Source organism: Saccostrea cucullata, unplaced genomic scaffold (assembly GCF_032062105.1).
Source record: "Saccostrea cucullata isolate Sc308-1 unplaced genomic scaffold, CSIRO_AGI_Scuc_v1 ctg984, whole genome shotgun sequence".
NCBI classification, from domain to species: Eukaryota; Metazoa; Mollusca; class Bivalvia; order Ostreida; family Ostreidae; genus Saccostrea; species Saccostrea cuccullata.
Window position 1 is genome coordinate 28,726 of NW_026941313.1, and position 27,949 is coordinate 56,674.

Below are 27,949 nucleotides of genomic sequence, written 5' to 3' on the forward strand. Positions count from 1 at the left end.
ACACCCTTTGAAAACAAACAACCATCATAACTCAAATTCTAAAAAGAACCCCAGAAAGTTTAATATAATGTTTCCCTTGCAACAATGTATTAAGTTTTTAATGCCTACTTAATATATCAGTAATGAACAAATTCCAATTTTTTTTAATTTTTGCAATGTTTTCATAGTGTGTCTTCAATATTCCAAAAATATGATAATTTATAATCCACAGTTGGCTTTTAATTCATTATGTATGAAATGAAATAAATACCAGGGGAAAATCTTTTGTGTCTTAATTTTTACGGAGTTTAATCGGTTTAATAAAAAAATTAATCATGGTTTGAATATGGTACTCATAATTAAATCAAGCCCCATATCTCAATTTTCTTTAATGATTGATACATCGGGATCGTAGTATTCTTCATCATGACGCTTTTTTACCAACGTAAAAATTTACGTAACGTCAAACATTCAATTGAGTTATATCCCCCAAAGTGCTGTACGTCTTTAATCAATATTGAAATCATTATTTCCGTCACTATTGATATATTTTTAACAAATACCATCGATTTCTTTATTCCAATAGTAAAAATTTCAATAATGATTCTAATCTAGTGTAGAATTTTAAATGCATTTAAAATATTTATTGAAATTATTGTTTCAACGGAGAAGGTTATTTCACTGATGGTTGCAACCTTATATGGTTTTGAATTGCCCTTTCTTTTAAACACTGTTGATTTTTTTTTTCAATAGTTAACCTTATTTCAATAATGGTTGAGACGTGTTTTTGAAGAATATTTCAACCACTAGGTATTGTCAGAACGATGCCCAGTACTATGCCTGTATCTCTATTTATAGTTTAAAAGCCCAATAACATATACACCGTTACCCTATGGACTAGAAAGATTCCAAATACTATGCACATTGCATCCATAGGGAAAGACTCTTCCTAATTTTTTTCTTCATCCAATATTCTTCTCGTTGTCTATAAATACGGAAATGTATACTCAGTGATGAACTGTTTGTATGAAGGTAAATCTTTTCTATCATTCTAATTTCATTGACAAAATAGAATTATCAGGAAAATCAAAATGAATATAGACATGCATAAAAGCTCCTGGAACCTTTGTTAATTTGATATCTTTATCCTTGTTTTCTTTTATTTAGTAATCATTTTGTTTCACCAGCATAAAAAGGGTCAAAATGGATAAATTCTTTATTAAAAGAAAGACACAATGTTCTTACATGTACATGTATATGTTTTGTTATAAATCCGCATCAAAGCATTTCGGGATATACACTAAACAAGTAACTTACATATTAAGCATACAAGTGCATGTACATGTAATTGAGATACTAAATCAGCAAAAATAGGTGACATTTCCAATTCATAATGAAAAATTTTTTACAAGGTTAATAGATTACCTTTTGATGTTATGTAGAGTGGACTGAATAAAATTCTTATTAAGTATGTTTTATTAAATGAAAGACATTTCGATAGAATTTTTTTGGTATTACATTGATCTAAGTTGTTTAAAAAAAAATCGATAATGTTTCACTTATACACACACAAAACCATATACCAGCGAAGGGCTTCATATTTTTACATTTACTTAACACCCATGTCCACTGAGTAGTGAGAAATCTTTATCTTACCAACGCTTGCCGTGTCTTTGAACCTTGGTTTTAAGGTATCATGCGAATGACCCGCAATTTCACTTCAATGTAACGTGCGTAGGGCGAGGAAACCTCTTTTTACCGACTTGGGTCAGTCGTGGCCGAAATACGAACTCACGACCTCCTGATCACGGAGCGACCTCTCTAACGACACGGGCTACTGTGAACGGTATTTTAGTGTTAGAAGGTTTACCATATTCTCAAAATAATAAGATATAAGATAATAAGGCTACTGATGCTAAAACTTACAAAATTCGGTTTTGGATTGTAAATGTATTTAAAGCTAGGATCTCCACATTGAATTTCAGAAATTATATATATGTTGTTTCCTATTCATTCACCACAATAGGACAATTCATGTATATCTTTATCATATCCGTTATGATGTCCATGATGTTGTAGCTTTATTGTTAATAAGTGCATTCGTATGTAATTTGTTACATGCTTTTGTCGGTTAAATCTATGCATTCACAAGCTAGTAGCAACAGGGGGGGGGGGGGGGGGGGGCAGGACCCCCACTTTTTTGCGAACATTACCTTTACTATAGAAAATGTTCCTTGAAAAGATGGTTGGCCCCTCCCCCACTTTTTACCACAGTATATGTATAGCAAGGAAATAGAAAAAAAAAATAGAAGTGAAAGGAAGTTGGCCTTGAAAAAAGTTGATCACTACAACCCCCCCCCCCCCCCCCACAGGTTGCCCCCCCCCCTCCCCCACTTTCAAAAACGATGCTACGTGCCTTTTTAATGTTCATATATTCTATTTTAACATCGCAATACAGAGTATATTTAATTTAAAGAACCAAAAAGTGGTTCCCCTCTTGCAAATAATAACAACCGTACATAAATATGTCTTATTATTATTATTATTATTTTTAAATATTAGTATCTTTTAATTTAAAGAATATATGCACTTATTTTATGACGGAAACTTTGTTGCTTCTATTTGAGTTGGGTTAGCTACATAAATTAGATCGGGATCGGGATATCTCAAATTCCCTTTTGTTGCCCTTGGTTCTAAGACGAAAGGAACACGAATTTTGTAATAGACAGCATTTTTTTTAAAATATGCTTTTAATCACGATGTTTTTTTTTAAAAAAGTTTCATAAAATGTTATCTACAAATATCTGATTTGATGATTAGATGCATGGATGGATTGTTCTTTTTCGGAAAATAGGCGAGATTGGCTTGGATTAAAATTTTACATGTCGGCATACATGTTGCGTAATTTGTATTAAAACTTGTTTGCATTTTAGTTTTACAAGCAAAAATATATATGGTTGAGGAATACATAGGTAATTTTTTTTTTTCTTTTTTGTTTATAAATCTTGCATTAATTGAGAAAAAAGGTTTGGTGGGGCTTTATAGCAGTAAAACTAATCAAAATATTAAAATTGGGTGTCTATCAATTTTCGCAGCCTTTAGTCAATTGAATATTCTTAATTGTATTTGCAGAAATTATTTTTCTTAAAAAAGAAGTCAACATATCTAAAAAAAAAAAAAAAGGCGGTCATTTGAAAAAAATTCTGTTTACACTAAAATTAAAGCTAATTACCCTTGATAATTTGTGTTTGGATAGTGCCTTTAATTTATTTTATATTGTCCGGTGCTTTGATACGCAGTTTACCTATTTTATTTCTTTTTTCTGATTTGTCGAAGAACAAATATCAAGCATGATAGCCTTTTGCATGCGTAGCGTTTAAACCGTTATTGGTATTTAGAGGTGCTTTATAATTCTAATTTTTAAACGTAAAAATTATTCAATGGCTTTTTGACCCAGATTCTCAAAATAAAATCCATGTAAAATCTTCAGACTTACGGCACTTATGTTTGAAAATAGAGTTCAATATATATTTAGACAGACCATTTTCACATATGATATTTAACTACGGTATTTTCTATGCAAAAAATAATAGGACATTGAATTGAAAAAAACCAGAGGAAATGAATAAAGATAAATTGCATACAATTTTATCGTGACATATTTCTCAATTATTGATCCAAATCATGAATTATAAATTCATGTTAATGACAGTAGTAACTCATGTAAAATTATTCAAAGTTGTTTTATTGTAGTTATTTAGGTCTTTTCGACCCAATGATCAATTTGATCTGATATTGTAAAAGCAAATTGTCACTTCTCTGTTTGATCAAATGATGCTTTTGAACAAATGTTTATAAGTTTTAGATCAAACTATGTTTCCTAGCATTTAAATATCTACATACATGAATTTTTTTTTTATCAGATCATATATCTTCAGCAAATGTGTATAATTTTTGTAATGAGTAAGATAAAAATTGACTGGCAAACTGTTTGCATGAAATTCTATATTATATCTATAGAACGCAGACAACTTAATATCTTAATTCTCCCTTATGGAAAAAAAAAATCAAATTGCAAATAGGCATTTAAGTAGATGTTAAATTGAAATAGGAACAGCATATATTCCACATTTTTTTTTATCATTATGAAAAACAAATTACGTCTTTTGTGAAAAGAAGTTGAACCATTCGTGATAGAAAACCTAAAAACTAAATGAGTTCAATGCAATATTTTTACACATTGTTATTTACACCTGATAATTATTGGTCTTTGAAAATCAGCTCTTTTGCAAAGAGCATATTCGTACATGTAAATAAAGGGTTTTTAAGATGTAATATCCCTCTGAGAAGAGAGATAACTTTCTGAAAACATTTCCATGAAATTCAACGAATCATCTTGTCAGAATGAACAGAGTTTTTTCATGAGGACCATATTTATAGGCAACTCAAACAAATTTAATCTATTGTACAAATGATGATTTTAAGTTTTTATTGCCTATGTTTTATTAATTTGTTTCTTTAATGTTTTATCTAAAACATTTATACTTAGTTCATTTGAACTATGAATCTGAGATGTTTTTTCTCTTAACGCTTGTCTTTTAATAGTTTAAAAAAAATTCAGATGTGGAATTGTTTTTATATAAGTATAATTGATTTTGTTTCACTAAAAATACTTTCAAGGGCGATAATGGGTTGATTGATTATGTATTGTTTGACATTCCTCTCGAGATTTTTTCACTCTTATGGAAATGTCACCGTATGCCTGTAAAGGGCTTCAAATTTTGACTTTAGGTCGGCACTCTGGGCCATTGAGCAATAAGGGATATTTATCTTACCAACGCCTGCCGCTGACACGGGGCCTCGGTTTTTAAATTCTCATCCGAAGGACCCGCAACTTTCACCTCAAAGTGCCGAGTGCATGACGAAGGAACAGTTGCTACCCGTTTTTTTTTTTAAAAATCGATTTAGGTCAGTCGCGGTCCGGATACCAGCTCAAGACCTCCCGATCACTGAGCGAGCACTTTACCGATTGTGCTACCGTTAACGGTGAAAGCGATAATGGAAAGGTAACCCTTGTTGATGGATGCATATTATTTTACAAACACAGAAAATTATTTGATATTCTGATTAATAAAAAAAAAACACAACAACGCTCCATTGTTATTTTTAATTAAAATTAGATGGGTATGACTTAAATATTATTTTCAGATATACCTCATACTTTTAATTCATATTTGTGAGATCATCATGATTAGACACATTATTCATTTCTAAAAAAGAACATGTAAGCATCGCTTCATATTTCAAACAATTTTTCATTTGAATCTAACGCTATTACTATTGATAAAAATCAATATGCTTGGAATTTACAAAAAGTGGTGAAATTCATTGAAGAGGGATATTTCACCATAAATGGCCCTTCTTGCAGTGACTAAGTTAACAGCTAGTGAATAAAAGGTTTTTGTTTGTTTGAGTGTTTTTTATTATTTCTATTCTTTTTATATGTCTCCACCAGAAAAAAGGTAAACAAGAACTTTTACTACATGTTACATTTAAAATTTTATACCCATATTTTGGTACAACTTTTTATAGAATTAATAGTGACAATATAGATAGAAATAATACCTACTATAACATGAAGCATGATGGAGAATAATAATCCCGATGTAATAGAGTAGTGGGAAACAAACATTGAATTTCATCTTTAATCATCAGACTCACAAAGAAATCTGCGGTTAGAAGGAAGCTGTTTCATGCTAATATGTTAGTAGGAATTCATCAGAAGTAAAGTGTCCCTTTCTACGTATTAACTTTTATGCATTACAACATAATATCATATTACATTTTCGTTTTTAAATGTCACTTAAAAGTACATGTAGTGTGTTTTATACCACATTATTATATAGATTTAAAGATAGAAGAAATTTGAGAGAATTATTATTTCTTTTAAATCAGAAGTACCACTTGACTTTACTTAAACAAAAGTCATTATCTTCAGGAAATGTCAAATTAAAGGCAACGGCAAGTGTCTTCTCCTTCACATCGTGTTTGTTTGTGAATAAATTCTCCATAATGAGAATAAAAACTAGAGGTACTGTAAGCAATGAGCTCACTAAATGATACCCCCGCCTCCAATGTTTGTATAAACATGCAGTGTTCATGTTTTGCTATGGAAAACCCAAAATATGTGTCGGATCAAAAAGTAAAATAGGAGGTGCACAATGGCAATATACAATAAAGATTCTTTGAAAGTTTTATCAAATTTCATTCAGTGGTATAAGAGGAGTAGCTAATAAGAGATGGGTACCCCAAAGAGTAACAGACGGATGGACGGACGGAATTAACGATTACTATATACTCTCCCGCTTTTCAAGCGGGGGGTATAATAACTGGTCTGTATTGTGGCTGATTGAAACCAATGAGAATTTCGACTGATTGTTTAAATACCTTATCTCCAAAAACGACATAAGTATTGTCAATCAGAAACTCTAAAATCAGGTCAATATCTTTGATCTAGGATCTATCTATGATGTATCTATCGCCCCTGATGTCACAAAACCTCTTTTATATTTGCTTTCGGTCCGACAGATTTTGACAAATAAATTAAAACTGTATTTGTTAAAAAATTGCTTATAATAAGCGTTTTAGAATATTAAGCGGTTCAGAAATACGGAAATCATTTAAAATTGAGCACTGTAAAGAAGTCTGAAAATGACGACAAAATCAATTTTGGGGTCAAGATGGAGCAGAGAGCATACATAAAATTTTGTAAAGAGCTTTGTAGAACAATTTTCCAGACTAACCAATTCGCTAAAACCCTAACTATGTGAAAAAATATATCTAAGGCTTTGTTATTTCTTTGGTTTATATTTTTCCACAGTCTAAATAATGTACAATGATAATTTTAAAGCATTTTAAATTATAATGAAAATTAGCCAAAGTATGAAATCAAACAAAACAAATTTGTGATATCATAAACAGCAAATTGTATTCAACGTTGAACGCAAACATATCGCAAAATATTCCAAAACATCTTTTTATACATAACATCTACATCGATTTCTATTGCCTTTTATATTCTGTGATCAGAAAATAAACTAAAAATTGTGATTGGCTTGAATGAATGATGTAACGGTTTTATGCAAAAGCATTCATTAGTATATGAATGAAAAATGCAAACAACAAACAGTATACTTGATATCGCGATTACTTAAGGAGGCTGGTGGGTCAAAAAATTTATCCCAAATTAAACATCAGATTTTACTTATTTTTTTAGATACGGTATCTTTAGCTGTCAACTATCATTTTGCAAAGAAGAAATTCATACATTTTAGTTTTAAAATTTTATCATTTTTGTATATCTTTATATGGAGCTCTCCTTTGAAGATTATTGAAATATACTAAAAATGGCTGCCATCCCCTAGTCTCTTTAAAACTAAGAAATGTTTTGAAACATAGAAATAGGAAGCAGAGCAAACGAGACTTTAAAAAAAACAAGAGAGGTGGGTCAGGTGCCATGGAAACTATAATTCATGTAGAATTCATATAAATGAAAAAAAAAGTCTTCTTTATTTTGCATAAATAATTCTCTCATTTCAAATCAGTGGGAGAAGTGCCCTTTTCATTCAGTTTAACTTTACGTCTTTTATATTCAAGAAGGTCTCTTATTAACTTAATCATTTCTTTCTGATTTGCGAGATGTTTAGAAAAGGCACAATTATCTCCGGAATATCCAGGTTCACATAATCATGAGCAGGATCCGGTCACGTGATGACACGGATTTTTATGTCTGCAATGACCGAATTTTTCATTACATTCTCTGCCATACCAATCATGGTTGCATTCTTAAAAAAAACGAAAAAGATTAATAAATAACATTTTTCATTTTGGTCTGAAATCGGTCACTCAATGTACGTAAAGATATTGAATACAATGGAATTATCACATTTTTTAAAATTAATCATTTTCATCAAAATGTTTTTTTCTTTGTAATAGATGCATAAATAGACACTCAATTCCATGTCCTTTGGTGATGTAAACCACCAAAACTACTCAAAAATTCTTTATCCATGAGATTAGCCTTTCAAAAAGCCATATTTTTGGTAAAAATGCAAAAAAAAAAATGACCCATTAGAAGTATGTTATTTTAAAGAGACAAAGAAATGAAAATAATTTGATTCAGAGGTCTAGAAACATATCTGCAAAGAATTATATGGACGATCTATTAAAAAATATTATATAAATAGAATGTATATTAAGTGTCTGAAACCTCTGTCGCATTTATCTCCCTGGTGTCCAGGTTTACAGAGTCCTTCACAGGATCCATTTATGTAATGGCATTGATCGTTATCACAGTGACCGCACTTTTCCTGGCAACCTTTGCCATAAAAACCAATAGGACAGACTACAATAGAATGTTTGAGATATGAAATTTTCTAATTCATACATACATATACTAGTATTAATATACATTTCTTAGATATAAGAATCTGAACACCACAATTACTCATTGTTAATATAAAGTAAAAAAAAAAAATCTTAGTAAATTCTATACAGTCATGACTACCGATCAATTCTCAAATAAAATGTATACATGTATTGTCAAAATGCTTCATATTATACATATCTGGGTTTACATAACCATGGACACGATCCATCGATCAAATGACAACACTTCTATTATATTTTTGAATCATCTGTAGCTCTCTGATTGACTGAAATCCAACATTGTAGAAAATACTACTTTATTGTTACCTGCAAATAACCTTTCAGGGGAATATAAGGACTTGTTGTATTCTATATTAGACTTAAATTAGATTGAGAGAACCTGAATAGATACAAAAAATCTTGAAAATGTTTTTATTTTATTCAGTCGAGATATTATTCAAGTACATAGCACATGGAAATTATGGTGCAAGAAATTTTACACACGAGGTAGTATGAGGTTGTTCATCAAAATGAAAATAACCCCTCACCTCCCATGTTCAATAAACTTATTTTGTTAAATTATTTTACTAAAAATGCAAGCAAGTCGTTTTCTAAATTTCTAGGAATTTTGAATAACAAACAACATATTGATCGTATAAGATATTTCCATTCTGATTAGATACTTTGAAGAGGATATATCTTGCAAAAAAAATCTTTAAAATAAGTTTTTTTTTTCTTTTTTAAGATAAAAGTGTCTCCAGCTTGCGGTTTCTATAAGGCTGACAGTGTGACACTCTTTATGTTGAATGTCCTTGGTTGAATGCGATTGGTTGTTTTTAACTGCACTATCAGGCTGATACTTCTCATAGGAGGCATAAATACCTGTAAGACATCTTTTATCATGTGCAAAACTCCATCCTAGTTCACATTGTCCAGAAGAACAGGAGCCATTCATTTTATCACATTCTATCGTTTCTGCACAGTGTCCACATACACGACTACAATTCATTCCGTAAAAGCCCTTCCTGCATGCTTAAGATATTGAGATTTTATTTCATTTTTTATCAATATCAGATACAGATTAACCATCTCTTAAACTGTTTTAAGTGATGGTTTGTATAATGCAGAGGATTACAAAATTATATATATATATTTACTTATATGAGGTCTTACCTTTACAGAACGGAGGAAGAAGATTTTTACTTTTACAACCCATTCCATCACACTCACCGTGTATATTGCAATCATTCTTACACTGGTCACAAGAAATACAATTTCCATCACTGCCCTCGTATGAACAACCTGTTTTGTTACAAAATATGTAAATATTTCTCTTTAGTTTGTCTATGCTGAAACAGGCTACTCGACATTGATAATAAAGTGTTCTAGTCGACAGATCTGAAAATCAAATTATACATACAGATAATTAAATGTAGGTGCATGTATCAATGCAAGTTGATCAATTAAGGTATCACTGTTTAGTTAGCATAATATGCCAGGGTGTCAACGATAGTTGGAAACATGGGATAATTTGCATAACGTGCGCAGCGCGTTATGCACATATTATCCCATGTTTCCAACTATCGTTGATGTCCCTGGCATACTATACTAAATCGACAGTGATTCCTTATATTTCCATTCCAGTGTGAAATACAATTGTAGATTTAGACTATAAAAATGTTGACTATTAGATTGAAATTACACGAGGACTCCCATGCCAATTTTAATAGTCTTCGCCCACTGAGGCAGCCGCGCGAGATTTACATACATATTTGGCCTTCTTAGCGTCAGACAGAGACAGATTCGCACGAGAATTGAATGCATATCAAACCTTCTCAGCTCTTGACCTATCGACCTGCCTATTTCAAATTCCGGTAAAATTATCAAGAAATCAACTCCGTTAACTTTTAGGGAGTTATCACAGAGGGGAAAGAAAAATCAGAAATGGATATATTGCAGGATAAAATGTAAACACGCCTGAAGGAACAAATATCAAACTTTCATACGAATCAGTTTACTAGATATATTAAGACTGTCCGACGGCTGATAATGTATTTAATAAACTATTCTATTTTTGGCTAGATTGTATCACCATATGGAATCTAATTATGAATTTGCAGACAACTTGTCAGGTATTTTAATAAAGCATTATTGTGATGTCTCTTGACTTTGATTGACACGTGGCGGACACGTATGAAATACTTGGCTATGTTAAGGACCGATATGGAAAATGTGACCTCAGCACCGTTTTAATATGTATTATTTCTTTTAAAATGCAATAAAGCTACTGAATACCCGTAGAAAATGTAATATAGTCATTCATAATGGATAGGACTCGGCCGCACACAGTGCCAGGTATGTCGCACGTATCAGCTGTTTGTAAAAGGACTTGCATACAATTAGAATTGTTAAGCTGAATGAAGAAAATTAGGGTAGTGCTAGGGCATCAGCTTTTTTTAAAAGAAAAAAATGATACACGTTTAAAGATGTTGATTTCCTCTACCCAAAAAGTAGATATTCCATATTTAAGCACAGACAAAATAGTCTATGGCCTTGCACTTTTGATGTAAATCACGAATACTCTTATCGGTCTAGCAATATTTTCTACATTTGCAGCGTCAACGCTACTAGATTAATTCATGTTCTATTCAAATTGTATTTAATAAATTATTTTGTTTTATATCTAATAATTATTTTTAAAAAATACAGATGATATCATGTTTATTCAAGCACTTGCGTAAATATTAAACCAGTAAATCTAATCCTCTGGATAAACTGTACTGCGTCATTTCAAGGCTGATGACGTCATATTTGACGAGATGCTTTCTTCTATAACTCAAATGTATTGCTATCAACTATTGTAGTTTTGCAAGATTTTATAAATAATTGATAAATGATTAAATCTTAGTTTTTATTTATGCATCACAATGTCGCTAACTAATTTTGTGCCTTGTTAAATCATCTGTGACGTCACAATTTAACTTCTATACAGTGTATCACGAATTTAAACTTGACCTTTCTTAACATAGCTGAGTACCCTAAATGTTACAAGAAAATCACATGGGTACAAGTACAAAACAGAATTATTGCAAAATTCTTGTCACGATATTCAATACACCATTTCTTTTGGTACAAAAATTGCTGGGGACAATTATGAATTTTAATTCTATAAAAACTATAAAATATTTTATGTGAAATTTACAATTACCTAAATACAAGGGGACATTTTCCACAGTAACATGTAATCGAATTCATACGAAATAAAATAAATTACACACAATTTCTCAGCAACATTCAGTCAGAGAATCATTTTTCTCTTAATGATTATGATTCACACAGATTATCTTGAATTTATACTTATTAATTACATGTGCCAATCAAAAAGATACACTATTCAAAAATTTCAACTCTGTGTACTAAGGTTTAAGGGGAGCGTTTCCTAAGTATTTTGTGAATAGTTGTGTGAATATGTTCATATTCTAAATATAAACCAGCAATACTAAAACAAAGCAAAAAAAAAAAAATGATCCTGTTAATTATGAACAGATAGGATATTCTTTGCTCAATCTGTAAACCTAATTTTTTTAGAAGTGGAATCAAAATATGAGTTTTATAAAATATATGTATTTTAGGGTATTGCAATATCAAGCAATATCAACTCAGACAGTTTTTACAATGTAACAAATAGCTTACCATAAACCTGCACTTCACATATTTCAAGGGATGCTCCATCATGAAACATTTTATTTGTGTTAATCCAAACATACTGGGCTACTCCTCTACATTGTTGTTCTATAATTGGAGGCAGAGTTGTATTCTCATCATCTTGATAACAAATGTCCTTCCGGTCAGTCAGAGTTGTGTTTAAAAGAAGAGTGCTAAATCCTTGTATTCTTCTGGTATTATACCCTAAACCTAATGAAAGATAAAAAAAACTGATGAAGACTTTATCGTATATAACGTATTCTCTTAAATTAAGCATGCACATTTTTCAATGACTTTTTTTGGAATTGCTGGTTAATTAAAATGTTTATTTTGTTTGAGAAAAAAGTTAGAATTATATGGCGAAAGAAAGCGAATTTAATAAAACTACATTGACTCCTCGATATATTACATTAAAAACTCTAAAAACAAAAATTCCACATTTTTTATCATCGTCGTGTTTTATCTCCCTTAAAAATATTCAATCTAATTAAAATTAGATGTTAGATCCGCTCGCATACACGCTACACTAACATCTAACAACATCCCATAGAGGGTCACGTCAGAGGTCAAATTCGGAAGAACTCTAGACTTATTCGCTTCACCAATTAATATTCAATGATTTTGCAGGCGACGATTTGATTGGTTGATATAATTTGACCTCTGACGTGACCCTCAATGGGATGTTGTTAGATGTTAGTGTAGCGAGTATGCGAGTGGATCTAACATCTAATTTTAATTAGATTGGAAAATATTAGAAATTCAAACATATGAATAGCAAGCATATGCATTAGGGCATAACTTATCTTATCGTTGGCCTTATTTAGAAGTTAATCAAGCAACGATGTGTATATTAAAGGTAAAGAATTTTTACACGGAACCTGTTTCCCTGATTTGAAACATTAAAGAGGCTGGGTGGTCGTGACCATTTTTAGACTATTTTGATCTCCTTTGAAAGAAGAGCTCCATATAAAGATATAATAAAATGATCAAATTTTAAAACTAAAATTTATGAAAATTTATTTTTGCCAAATGATAGTTTCCAGCTCAAGAAATATCTAAAAAAAAAAGTTACATCTAGTGGTTGATAAAAATAATCTTTTAACCCCCTAGCCTCCTTAAAACAGTTCAACAAACAGACAAAATGAACATATTAGTGACGTATTAGTTCAGCAAGTACGTAAAACAATTACAGCATCATAGCTTTTCCCCTTCCCTGCATTTTAACGCGTATACAGTTTCCTATTTCTAGCACAAAATCATGTATATACCTTTTTCCTGCAATCACGTATTTTCATGCACTTTAAAAAAAATCATTTAATATTCAATTTAATGCCAATTTCCCTTTTTTTTATATTTGCTCAGAAAATAAGAAAAGTTATTTTCTTATTAAAATATTAAGTCATAATATAATTTACGCTTAACTTTGGAGGAACTTGTATCACTCTAAAAAGTTCTAACAGGGAAATGGTAATGTCATACTAGTATTTCTCTGACGTTAACATTTAGGTCTACTTCGATTGGGAAACCCGGTTAAAACGAGTTAATTTAAATATACGTCATGCACATGCGCAATCGAATTTGCAATCGAATGGGTTAATTTCACACCATGTGTTGTTACGAATGTAAACAATATGGAAGTAAATCCCTGCAGTTAAAACTCGCAAACACCTTACGGCATGAATTGGTAAGTTTAGTTTGAAATTATTTATCAAGAATATTAAGGTCATTCAAGTAGGGGTATTTATATGATATATTCTAAACCAGTGGATTTTATTTATCTTTTTCAGCTCTGATATTTTGCGGTAAACATATGGCGACGTCAGATTCAATTGCAGCATGTTTTTGCGTACTGGATATTTTTTTAGAGGATAATGTGGAAGAACTGTATTGTATCGATAAAATGAATGATTATATAATTCATTTACTTATGATGCCTCGGAAACACATTCCCCGTATTCAGGACTTTGTCGAGGAAACGGTGACAATGCATTCCACTGATGATTTCAGAACACATTTTCGACTGAACAGGACAACAGTTGAAATTATTTTAAATATTATTGCTCCACGTTTGACAGCAGTCCATGATGGGGGCAAGAAGGAAATAACACCAAAGAAACAACTACTTCTTTTTATTTGGTATTTGGCCAATCAAGAGTCCATGCGAGAGACTGGCAATCTTTTTGGTGTGTCCCTTTTAACTGTACACAAGATAGTTATTAAAGTTACAAGTGCTTTGAAAGAAGGGTTCTTGAATGTGAGTGCAGCCTAAAACATACTTTTTATACTGCAAATTTTATTTTTCATAAACATGTATGGGTTTTTTCCTGTGCGAATTTTGGGTATTTTCTTTTCAGGCAGGTAATTCAGTGGCTGGATCCAGCAGCACAGAACATAACTGCACAATTATTTCAGTTAGCTAGTGGCTTTCCTGGGATCATTGATGTGCTCGATGGGACTCATATTCGATTAAGTTCACCAATAGGAGGGGATTCAGATTATATAAATCGCAAGGGATATCCATCAATTCAGTTACAGGTTTGTTTATAAATTGGAGCTTAAAAGCATATCATGCAAACACTGTGCATACTAATGTTATATTTTTATAATTCCTTTTTCAGATTGTTGTGGATCACAATCTGAAGATTGTAAGTGCTCATACTGGATGGCCTGGATGTGCCGATGATGCATGAGTTCTACGGAACAGTACACTCTTTACAAGAGGTGAAAATGGAGCACTAGCACCACCAAATATGCATAACATTGCAGACTCTGCTTACCCTTTAAAACAATGGCTTATCACACCGTTTAGAGACAATGGGCACCTGAGTAATCAACAAAAACGTTTTAACAGACTGTTGAAAGGGCAATTGGCCACCTCAAAGGCAGATTTAGAAGACTGAGGGAAATTTTCTCTGATTGTGACAAGTGTTATCTGGATGAGACATTTATTTGTTAGTAGTTAATTTTGAATTTGTTTTGAAATAAAATAATTTTCATAAAAGTATAGTTTACAAAGTTATTTCTCTTTCAGTTTGTCAAAGAAAAAAAAATAAATTGCATAGATAACTGCTGTTCATTATAGAGATACTTATTTAAATTTTGAAACAAAATATTTCATAATATATTTTAGGAAATTTTAAAATGAAACAATTCAAATATATAGCTAAAACATATATTTCAAAATTGCAAAGAGGATGCAAACTTTTTACGAAAAGTCCTTGTAAATAGTGGAATTTATTTAAATGTATTAAGTAATAACAATTAATAAACAACACATTTTGGTTTAACCGTTTATTTTAGGTAACAAAAAGAAAAAAAAATATCAACATAGCAACTGATTTAGAAGTTGATAATTCTCTCAGTTTCAAACATAAAATAAAAAACACCCTGAGTATTTATCATAAAAAATGTCAGTGTTACAAGTCCATGTTTGTGAATATCAAAAGTCATACCTTGACTAGATAAAAGATAATATAACAAAGTATTATATGATTCGTATCATTGCATTTACTCCAAACATTCTTAAGATTTTCTGCTTTTCAAACAAAGCAGTAATTAGTTTCATCTTGCAGTTTAATATTTTTTTATTGACTTTTCAAAGATGTCTAAAAACCTGTCAAATCTTGCCATTTTTTCTTTTTGCTGCTCTCTAAGTTCTTGTTTTAATTTGTCTTCTTTTTCTGCTGATTATTTCACCATTTCCATCATTCTCATTCTGGGGGATTCTTTGGATCTCACTCTGGTTTTAGTTTTCTTTTGCTGGAGGCTTTTTGGACTGACATTTGTATTTCCTTCATTATCATGATCATCTGTATCAATCACGAATTTCGGCTTAGTGCCTGGTTTGGTACCATAGAGTTCACAAAAAGTTTCATAGTGTTTGCATGTTATTTCGTCATTGCCGGTTTTATTGTTGTGATCTTCCATTTATCCTGTGCTTGTTTTTTACTTACATTGACATTATTCTCAATCAATTTCTCGATCAATTTCTGCCAAAGTTTCCTATGGCTTTTGGAAGAGGTAAATTCCTCTTCTATGTCAGCTCTTACTTCAAACAAACACTTTTCTTCTTTTTCTGTCCAATAGTGGAATTTAGACTATTCGTTCCCAAGACACTTTCCTTTATCTCTTCACTTTGCATAGATGTTTTTTCCGCTTTTTTATTTTCATCATCTTTTCCTTTCCCCCGCTTTATTTGTGACAGACTTCTCATTTGCCTTGTTGCATTCAGAATTGACAGACTTTTCATTTGCCTTGTTGCATTCAGAATTGACAGACTTCTCATTTGTCTTGTTACATTCAGTATTATTTCCTTTCTCCATTTTACTTGTGACAGACGTTTCTTTGGTCTTTTTGGATTCTATTTCTTTTTTTACAATATTTATCCAAACTTGTCTTACAGAAGGATCTAAAAATAATATCACGGAATAATAAATATTGTAACATAGATAGTACTAAAAATGTGGATTGCAGGAAGGAATTTAAAATTTACGAGTTATCAATTAAAATTCCAAAATGTAAATGATAGAGTTTAAAATGTATTTGTCCTATTGCGTGTATATATCTCAAGGAGTAATGTAGTCTAAGATATCTGCCTTTGTTATGAAAAATAATATGTACCCGGTACTGTGTCTAGTTACCCAAAGTAAATTAATGCAATTAACTTTTCATATATATAGACATTATAACTCGCATGCTTATCAAATAAAATAAAGTGAGAAAGTTTTTTTCTAAAAATAATTCATTTTTGAACAAATTAATTTCAGTCAAAATAATTCATTTTACATCTTACATGTACAAGTTCAATAAACCTATCAGAGGAATTAAGCATCTCTACTATCCCTGGGGTAACTAAAACTCTAAAATTTTCTCCTCCCATCATTACATCTATTTGAAACCTGTAAAAGTGAAAAATATAAATTAATCTGCATGTTTACTGTGAACAAATGTTGACATTTCTTTCATTTTAATGTACATTTTTTTTATTTTTTAAATTTTCTTTCATAAATTGCTAAATCAAGTTAGTTAGAATTAAGAGCTAAAAAAGCAATAAATATATCGCTTCAAACTACAGATGTGCACCAAATGTGAAGATAATGTTATTTTTCCTCTATTAATTTTAATGAAAACACATATAACGAAAATGCTGGGAAATGGTAAACTTTTGTCCAATTTTATTTTTTTTTTATATTATTTGTTGAACCTTGCCAGAAAACATATAGTTATCTTTCATTACATATTTATTTTTTTTTTTATTTTAAACAAGATAGTTTATCACTTACATCGGCTCCTAAATTGTCTCTTATACATGTAAGCAAGTAATTTTCTTACCAATCCAATCATTTTCAGCTGATTTGCTAGCTGTTTAGAAAACACGTCATCTTCACATTTATATCCATGTTATCCAGGTTCACATAACCATACATACGATCAGGTCACGTGATGGCATGGCATTTAACCTACCTCTGCAGTATTCACATTGTTTGCAACATTCCTTACCATACCAACCGGGTTTCGCCCGTAGAAAAGTGGAGAGACAGATTAAATATTAGAATGCGTCAATAAAACACAGATTCCCAGGAACTCTAGAGGTGGGATCGTGTGTTTAGTTAGGAATTAAACGTAAAGAAAAAAAAAGTATATAATATTACTCGTGTAATTTGATTTCTTCCCTATGGATTGAATAATATCAATAAATGCATCACCCGTATTCATTATCTACTTTTTATAATCTTAAAAATATTAGACAGGAAAACTCAGGTTTTGGCATTTTACGAAGATGGGCAGGAATAACAGAACACATTTTTATAGTTTATTTTTACAATTAAATGTTGGCTAGAATTCAAGCTAATGTTAAATATTCCTGATGGGGAAATGAAGTTGCGTTCTTTCCTACACTTCTCTCTTTTTTTATTATAATGTATAACGCGATATAGAATTATCATACTCTCGCTGCATTTCTCCTGCTGATATCCAGGTTTATAGACGTAAGACAAGATCCACAAATATAATGGCATGTCACATTACCCTCACAATGACAGCATTGTTGTTGGCATCCACTTCCATACCAACAAAATGTCAAACTCATTCTTGATTCCCTCTTTTAAATATTGTATGTTTGCTTGTCCTCTTTAGACTAATTTGCTGAAAATAGACCTAGTAGGCAAACAACTTTTTTCAACCCCCTGAGATAAAGATATTATATATTATTTAATCTTTCAATTCTAAATTTTCCTAATCGGTCAACACATATATTGAAATTTTCTTAGAAAAAAAATGTAGCCTTTATATACCTAAAGACCATTTTTCCCTTAATCAGAAGAAGACAATAAAACATTTTAGGTAAAAAATGACATATTTTCATTTTTAGGCAAAGTTCGTTGAAGGAAGGTGTAAAACTTGTTCTTAAAATATAAACAAAGACCTTTATTAAATATTACTAGCAATATCAAAAAGGAAAAAATTCTCCCAGTAAAAGTATGTGAGGCTAAAAGTCGAGGATATTGAATTTAATAAATGTGCAGATTTGCAGAATTATCTGCTAAATATCCTTACACAACAAAAAGTAGTCCCTCACCAATCATGCTTCTTTGTATCACGTTGAGCAGTTTTCTTTTGGTGAATGTTAAAACAGTAACATTGTTGAAATTAAAGATGTTATAAAATATGAATTTAGTTAAATAGTTTTGAAGTAAGAGGTTCTGCGTGAAATTTTCTTAAAAGCTAACGAGTGACCTACCTTAAGATGACCTTGTTTTATTTTATTGGTAGTTGTTTTTCCCGCTCTTTTGTATATTTTGTTGGGGAACAACCGTCACCTAGTTTGTAAAGCTGGGGCAGAGCCTTTTGTTTCTCTGAATGATTACATGAGTGCTTAATTCATTTCAAATTTGGATTAAATCTTCAGGAGTAGGTCTTTACTTAAGCGTTTGCTTTTATGCTGCTTTATGCACAAAGAGAGAATTTTCTACTCATTTACCAGTGAAGGATTTTAAGTTTAAACCTCACTAGGCACTCACGGCCAATGTCCAACCAGACATCCGAAACATCAGTGACTTCTACTTCACCGTATTGAACTCATGACAGAGAAACAGGATCTATCTTTTGATAGTTAACTAAGTGATATAAGGACAGGATCATTTTAGGCATAAAGTGAGCCTAATTCTTAGAGGACTGAGTATAAAAATCACTTTTTTGGTCAAAATTTTCTTGTTATTGAAAAACAAATCTTTGTCAGATGAAACATCTAACACTTACTGTTTTTAGAGAATTGAAATGCAGATGTTTGTTGTTTGTAAAACGTTTTAATAATGTTTTTTTTTTCAAGACAACGTTCTTTTCATGTTGTCTGGTTCATGTAATAGTTGTGTTTAAAGCTAAAAATAATTTTCAATTAAATTATCAACCAGTTTGCAAAATATTCAATGATATTTCTATTTGAACTTAATATTGATTTATAGGTGCTTAATGTTTTTAATTTGTTTCACCTTCACAATTTTTTTTTGGTCGCAAAATGACATAAATATTAGTACCTTGTGCAATTATTGCGCCACAGTTAGATTCAAAATGATAGAAAATCTGCTCTCTGAATCTATTTTGGCATTAAAAAACAAGTACGCTCGATGCATATTATTTGTCAGTAGCCAGTTCAAGTATTTCTTAGATCCATATATACCACTTTTTTCGAGGCAAAACTTTAGAGATTCCTGGAAAAGGAACCCTTCTCCTTTTTTCACGTCGTTTTCAAAGCCAAAATCTTTCTGAATCCCCCTTGTATGTGATTCTTACTATTGAGTTAAATATATCGTCATTGATAATGTTATCTTTTTTATTTGATTTAAGTGCTGCATCTTTCTTTTCATCACTAGTATACCTGTATTAAGAGAATATGTCATTGTTTTTAATCCTTAAGAACATCATTGAAAAAATTAAGAAAATAACAATTGTTCAGGTTTGTATATTCGTTATAGATATTCTCTCTGGATAAGATCGTAATATGAAATCATCTTCAGTTTCAAAATCTCTTAAGGCCGGTTTACACTATGCATCTTGACACATGCATCTTGGATGCATGTGTCAAGATTCACAGTGTAATAGCCCCTTGTTTCAAATTAAATGGGTGTTGCATCTTGAACGATGGAATAGAACTTGTTCTATTCCGTGCTTCAAGATGCATGGAACTGACCAATGAAACGGAAGGTCAGAGTTGATATTGAATCATCAGCCTTATTTTTTTCATATAGTTTCAGAAATAGCTTCCCAAGATACGCAGAAAACAGAGAGTACTGATTAAAACTACAATTAGAAAAACTTATTTGATTATTATAATGTAGAGGAGTTTTTTTTTTTTGAATAAATATAAATTATATCTTCCAAGAATTATCATAAAAAGGAAATTAAGAATGATTTGTTCAGCTAAAATAAATCCAGAAATGAAATTTGAAGGTATTGTTATTTTTTTAAGTAGAGAAATTTCATCTTTACAAAGTATTCTAAAGATGCATGCATCAAGACACATAGTGTAAATAAGAAGATGCATGTGGCAAAATTGAAGCATGAGTTTAGATGCATGTGTCAAGATGCATAGTGTAAACCGGCCTTTACGAAATGTATACACATTTACAATTTAATCAGAACATTTTTTTGAATTGTCATTGAAAACTTACAAGTACTGTAATTGATAAGCTTAAAAAAAACTATGTACTGAAAAATAAATGACATCGATATCACACATGCACTTGTTCTTGACATTGAACAATTCAAGCAGAAATATTCACCGGAAATGACATGCCGTAACACATTCTATATCTATAATGATTTGTGACTTCAATGCATTCTTTATTCTAATACATGTATGATTTAATTTTCATTACATTTTAGCTCTCGAAGGTGTAAAACGGATTCTTAAACAGTTGATTCATTTAGCAACCGAACAAAACGATGAAAATGATAACCGACAATTTTTTTAGTGTTTAAAAAATAATTGGAAATCTTTTTATATAAGAAATTACCTTTGAGAAGAATTTTTGTATATTGCATACACTTGTCCTGTGACTAGAAATAAAAAAAAACAAATCCTATATTATCAACAATACATTACTTGTTAGAAATTTAAAAAAATAATAACTCTAATCATATCTCAAGCATTAAAACATTTGGCTCGGTCGCCTCGATTTGTTTACATTGAAATGCTCCTAGATATCATACCTGAAATATTATCCACCTTTTTAATGTCACCGGATAAAAAAAACGACTGAGTAAGTTTTCCTTACATTACACTATAATTTGACTTTCCAGCGTCAACCGTAAAGAATACCAAACATTTTCGAATTTTCAAAACAGAAATCACGGATGTGACTTTATCACGTTATTATAAGGATGCATCTTGAGTTTAGATTTAAATAAAATGATCTAAGAAAATGTAGAACATTTCCATATGGAAGCCTTAATTGAATAATTAGAATTGTACAAATTATTTTTTATCCTGATAATTTGATATTTAATTAATGCAGTTAATAATAGCAGATGCTGACTTTTGAGAGAATATATCCTTTGTTTCTTTCTTAATGTGATATTAATTGGGTCTTAAATAAAAGTTTTAATTTGATATGTAAATCTAATGCTTAAAAGAATTCTTTATTGCATGAAAAAAGTTAAAATGGTCTCTTTCATTGGAGATTTAAAAAAAGTTTTTTTTTCGTTCTCTACGATAATAACACACTGTATCTGTAATATAGAATGAAAACACTAATTATTTGTTCTTATAGAATAACAAAACAAAGTATGAAAAAGCAAGTTTCAACAAATAATTATTGATTTACAGAAAAAAATATCATTTATCATTATTCAAAGATAAGGATTCGCTCTCTCTATCTATCGAAATCTCTCTCTATCTCTCTAATCTATAAAATATGTTTACTGTAATTCTTTTATGATATTTTTATCACTTTCCATTAAAGACTATTTTCTTAAACGAAACTTAATTTTGACCCCCTAATAATTAATGAGTTAGTACATAAACCTCTTAACAACTTGCAATCTGCAAATACTTTTCATGATATATTCTGATATTTCAAGAAGAACTAAAACAATTTAAATCCTCATAAATGTGTTTAAAACCATTTGATTTTATATATAAGAAATACAAAAAACAATCTTGATTGCAAATGCAATCAGAGTAAAAAAAAAATCACACAGTTAAGTGACAGGTTATTATTCCATATTCTATTACTTATGTCAACATTGCAAACAGAGTTTAAAATAAATGGAAATGAAACCTTAATTCCAAGATAAAACAAAGAGTAAATCTAAGACCAAAATTCACGTATCTGTTTTAAGCCTATCATACAAAGAGAGTTGGCTAAGTTGTCCAAGTTCCTGGTACCTTTCGATATCTTCCACTCTGTCTACTTTTTCATAAATGGCGGGTGGACTCATCTCTCCAAGTTCTTGATAGCCCACGTTATCTTCCACCATTTCATTCACGGATCTGTTTTCAACATTCATCGAGTTTTGGTGTTTCTTTTTCTTTTCTGAACTTTTTCCGGTTTTTCTTACATTCCTTCAATATAAATATTTGAACGCTTAACCCGTGAAATCATTTTTGACATGTATCAAAAAAGAAATATTCTTTTTTTAAACAAAATTTCGATTTTACATTTCAAAACTTACCGCACAATAAAAAATATGTTGAGAAAAATGCTTAGAAATAGAATCGTGGTAACACCGTAGAAAGCTGGGGAAAAGACTGTGTTTGTTTTGTTTTTTATCGCATGGTTGCTTGCTAAAAAAGAAAAAGAAAGATAAATCGGCAAAATTAATCAGCAAATCTGCAGTTTTGTGATACCCTCCTTTTTGCTTTAAAGAAAGAAAATATTGCTTGCTTATATAATTCTTGCTTCCGAATGAATAAAAGCGATAAGGGGGGGGGGGGGTAAGGGGGGTGAGAGGCCAAAAAAATTGGTTAACTATCAATAGAGGTAGGAATGAAGCATAATTATATATCTTATTTGAGTTTTTTTGATGAAAATTTTCATTTCAACATTTAAATATAGAAACATAGACATTTACTCCAATATTAACTATCGGTAAAAGTAGAAAGAAAAGCAAACCAGGAATGTGACGTTAAAACATTGACTTCATTATCTTGAATTTATAGTTTTTTTTTTTATTAATATTTTTCGACAAATACGGCTTATACCACGTATACTTTTTCAATCAAGTCTAGAGTGAATCCTGCAAAAGAACTTTTCTTCAGATTAAAAAAAAGGATTTATTGAAAGAATGAATTAAGATTGAAAAAAAGAATCATTTCAAATAGGGTACATGGACTTTTCAGAAAATTTCTGAATAGGGTAAAAGTGATTACAGGTCAGATTTGATAGACAAGAACAAAAAATGAGTAAAATCATTACCTACAATATAAATAAATCTTTACATTGATATAATAACACACCCTACAATTAAGGTGCCCAATAGAAAAATTAGCATTTGTTTGTGATATAAGTAACCCTTTAATTTAATGTACTTGTCTAATATCTGACAAACGAAGAAATTGTTATTAGTTACATATTGAGAACGGTTATAAATATATTTTTTTTACTTAAAGCCCTCACATCATTTAAGCGGTTAAAGTAGGATTTTTCTCTGGTTTCTGACTGAATGAAACATTCAAAGTATATTAGCTAATATGTCTTACATATATAGGTGTAAGGAATGTAAAATACCATATTTTTCTTCCTCATCGCAATTGTACAACTTTAAATAGAAATGGTAAACTGCGTTTGAAAACTAGCAGGGACTATATTTTTGGCGGAATGGCGGCGTATAAAAATATCTTCTTTTCTGCCTTTCAAAATTATAATAGAACAATGAATTTAGCTATAATTTTTACACAATCGAAGTCTTGGAGAAATTTGCAAATGTAAGTTAGATTAATAATGAGGGACTAAACTTTCAAAATATATCAAATAAATATGATTTTTCAAACAAACTAGAACTTTATAAGCTTTTAAACGCTTCCTATGAAAGTGCAGATTTGAGCCAAAAATCCATAAAAAGTATTTTTTCTCTCTTTGTAAACGATCAAAACTTTTTGTTTTTGTATAATTTTGTATATTTATAATTCTACTTTATTATATGTAAAAATAAGAAAAAGTTAAATATAGGATGCATATGAAAAAAAATGATATATCCAAAAAAAATTAAGAAAAACAGAGAAAATTCGGATTAGCCAATATCCAGTTAAGTTAAATTATTTATGTAAATTAGGTAATATCATGCTATAGACCCGATATAGTAATATGGTTTTATGCAAAAAGAACAATTATTAAACTTTTCAAATAGAAGTAGGTATCGCATGATTGGCAAGTTATTTTTTATTCCTAATGTCAAGGAAAACGATAATGACCTTGACCTGACCTTGCCTCTAATATAAAACGGTCAAATTTAATTTCACTGATACTATCACTTACTGTTATTGTCATCTTTATTCTGTGAAAATTTCATTCATTTTTAAATATTAGAAATATGAGAAGAATCCTACCTTAAATATTACAACGAGGCCACATAAATGTTAGACGGACATGGGCATAACAAGATTTCAATTCAAAGTTACGTTTAGAGATATGTTTGAAACTCTTTGAAGTCTGTGAATTGTCCTTCGATTCATTGTTATAATATCACTATTCTGTCTACATGGTGAATTTTGCGCTGGTCAAGTACATTAAATAATAAAATAATGATTTATTTTTCAAGATTTCTATAGAGATCGTAGCCTTCTAATCATATATATGTAGCTTAATACTTTTATTGTTTAAGCGTAAAAGATAATATGCGCGTTTGGGCGTAGACTCTTTAGCTAGAACGATTCATCAAGATCATTGAACTGCTAAATAGGTACCTGCAAGCAAATATACGATAAAATCAGTACATAAAGAATATGCAAAAAATATTAGGTAAACTTATATTAAACAAAAATACATCCAAGCTAACGACTTCTTAGATATCTGCAAATAATATTTTATATAAGTATAGAATAAATCTTCATTGTAAAAACAAATACGTAGTACAGTAAATGCTACAATAAAGGGGCGGGGCCTAATATATTCGGGAAAAGTATATTTTGACGTCAAACAAAACTCTCGGGTTTTCATATTATCTTAAAAGTGTCCACTGGGGTTTTATTGTTTGAAAACTACAATGAGAAGTAGATTATGGAGAAATACCTTTTTCTGAAATAAATCAATAAACTACATAATAAAACCTTTTTTTTCAATTGTTTTCCTTAATTTTAGCAATGAAGAAATGCCTACTGGGCCACACACTGTAGATAGAATAGATATTTGTCATACCATAACGCATTTTTTAAGATTATTTTTCAAATCAATTCCGACGAATAATTGTTAATGAAATTTACACTTACCGAAAACATAAATTGATACAAAGGAGTATCTTCTAGTTGAGCTGCCACTAGCTGTGGATTGAATTGTCTCACAATAGAGATTCTTTCCATTGTCATCATTAGTGGGAACCCAACTCAGATTGCTAATCTTGGTTCGTGTACTATCATCATTATTGCTGGTGCTTTCTGATATTCCTTCATACAATTCCACTGAATTTGATAGATTTATTCCAAGTCTCCATCGGATTTTCGGTGCAGGTCGACCATTTTTTGATATACACGTATATTTGTAAGCATTGTCAGCAACAAAAACGTTAGTTATGTCAGGCTTTGTGCGGTCAATGACAGGCTGTTGTGCTAATACTTAAATAAAATATAATTTTAAATTTGGAATGTCTGAAAAACACAAGTTAACTTTTGACTTATGAATTTTTTTCAGATACAAAAAAACTTGTTTGAATCTTCGGTTTAGATAAACTAAGGAATCCTTACCATAAACACTAAAGGTCCATGATCGGGTTAAATTTTTGGACATTGCAGAATTTTTTACTCTGCAGATGAAGGAAACCAAATTGTCATATCTTGAAACTGTGAACGTGTAGTTGTTGTACGTAACATTTTGGGATCCATATACATACACTCCATCACCATTCCCTGTACTACTGCTTCCAGGATCAACCAGTTGATTGTTCTTATACCATTCCACTGAGGGTCGAGGATTACCACCGATAGAACTGCAACTCAGTGTTGCAGTTTCTCCTTCATTTATTTCAGAATCACCATTAATACTTGGGGAACCCGGAATAGCTGTTAAGTAAAAGTGACAAATTCTATGTTGCATCATCTCATATTCCATCTATTTAGAATAGCTAATGCAAGACACAAATACATGTACAGTTCAAATGTCGCAATGAGTAAACATTGAGATGAGGTTATCAATAACTTAGAATATTTGATTTGCAGTTTTTTTTCTTTATATTAATGAAATTGATTGCAGTTAAATATCTTCTAGCAATAAATATAAACAATAGAATGCCATCCAGTGTTGGTATTTCGATGATTTACAGTTGCAATCATTACGGAAAATAACGCATTACAAGAATATGCAGAGTATGCGTTTTTTTAAAAACTATTGTCTACTTTTTTGTATTTTCATGAAATAAAGAAAGCATTTTATTTTGAACATAATCTCAAATAGCATTAACAACTATCTGCGAAACCAAGACTGAGTTCATAATACGGCATCTTTAGTGGTTTTTCATCAATTGTCCTTGAGGGTTTTAAGAAATCTTCTTGCTACATGTACAAATGGAAGGAGAAGTGATTATAGATAGGTACCTTGCGTTTGCGCTTCTGAAATAAATAAAGAAGCAAAGTAAAATAAAAATGTTTTTCTTTCAATCGTTTTCCAAGACAACAACAATTCCACATTAATACAATTGGACCTCGAATTAAATATTATTTCATACGAAAAGACATTAAATAACAAGCAATTCCAACACATAACTTTAGCTGAAAAATTAAACTTACCAATAACATTAATTGGAACAAAGGAGGATTTTCTGGTTGAGCTTCCACCAGCTGTAGTTTGAACTGTCTCACAATAAAGGTTTTTTCCATTGTCATTATCATCAATTGCGGGAATCCAGTTAAGATTGCTAATCTTTCCCAGTGTACTGTCAACATTAGTAAAGGTGCTTTCCGATATCCCGTCATGAAATTCCACTGAATTTGACAGACTTCTTCCAAGTTTCCATAGAATTTGGGGTACAGGTAGACAAGAGTTTACTTCACACGTGTATTTGTAAACATTGTCAGCAACAAGAGCATCCTTGATGGCAGGTTCTGGACCGCTAATGACAGGTTGTTGTGCTAGTACTTAAATAAAATATGGTTCTTAATTTAAAATGTTTGAAAATTATATTTTACCCTCTAACGTTCAATCTTCTAGCATTTACTTAGAAGAACATTTTTCTATTTAAAAAAATGGGTTGAACGTTTAGCTCACAAACTCTAATGCTTCATTACCATAAACACTAATGATCCATGATCGGGTTAAATCGTTGGATATTGCAGAGTTTTTTACCCTACAGATGTAGGCGACAAAATTGTCAAATCTCGACACTGTAAACGTGTAGTTGTTGTACGTAACCTTTTGGGATCCATTTAGATAGACTCCATCACCATTCCCTGTACTACTGCTTCCAGGATCAACCAGTTCATAGTTCTTATACCATTCTACTACTGGAAGAGGATCGCCACCTACAGAGCTACAGGTCAGTGTTGCAGTTTCTCCTTCATTTCTCTCAAAGTCACCAACAATAGTTGGGGGACCAGGAATAGCTGTGGAGTAAAAGTAAAACATTATATAACCCCTTTTCTAATGCCTTAAGGTTAAATGTTATTAAACAAAAATCAACCAAACAAAATAAAGTT

General features: G+C 30.7%; 3 protein-coding genes across 3 annotated transcripts in view; 1 reads left to right on the forward strand and 2 right to left on the reverse strand.

Annotated features, from left to right (window-relative positions):
* The window catches only part of LOC134257603 (uncharacterized), a 29,944-nt gene extending 24,157 nt beyond the window's left edge, over positions 1-5,787 (reverse strand). Inside the window, exon 1 of the mRNA XM_062740190.1 lies at positions 5,609-5,787. Coding sequence (XP_062596174.1) covers positions 5,609-5,681 — 73 coding nt within the window. The 5' untranslated portion in view covers positions 5,682-5,787. The remainder of the gene's footprint in view (positions 1-5,608) is intronic.
* An 8,004-nt stretch (positions 5,788-13,791) lies between these two features.
* LOC134257607 (putative nuclease HARBI1) lies at positions 13,792-14,924 on the forward strand. The gene is made up of 3 exons (XM_062740195.1): positions 13,792-14,365; positions 14,470-14,646; positions 14,730-14,924. The coding sequence occupies exons 1-3, from the start codon at positions 13,922-13,924 to the stop codon at positions 14,799-14,801; spliced, it is 693 nt and encodes a 230-aa protein (XP_062596179.1). The 5' UTR covers positions 13,792-13,921; the 3' UTR covers positions 14,802-14,924.
* Positions 14,925-16,280: 1,356 nt separating this feature from the next.
* On the reverse strand, positions 16,281-27,878 carry LOC134257608 (synaptogenesis protein syg-2-like). The gene is made up of 8 exons (XM_062740196.1): positions 27,542-27,878; positions 27,044-27,391; positions 26,006-26,320; positions 25,535-25,876; positions 22,783-22,894; positions 22,496-22,672; positions 16,897-17,009; positions 16,281-16,519 (listed from the first exon to the last, which is right to left on the reverse strand). The coding sequence occupies exons 1-8, from the start codon at positions 27,876-27,878 to the stop codon at positions 16,281-16,283; spliced, it is 1,983 nt and encodes a 660-aa protein (XP_062596180.1).
* Positions 27,879-27,949: the final 71 nt, after the last annotated feature.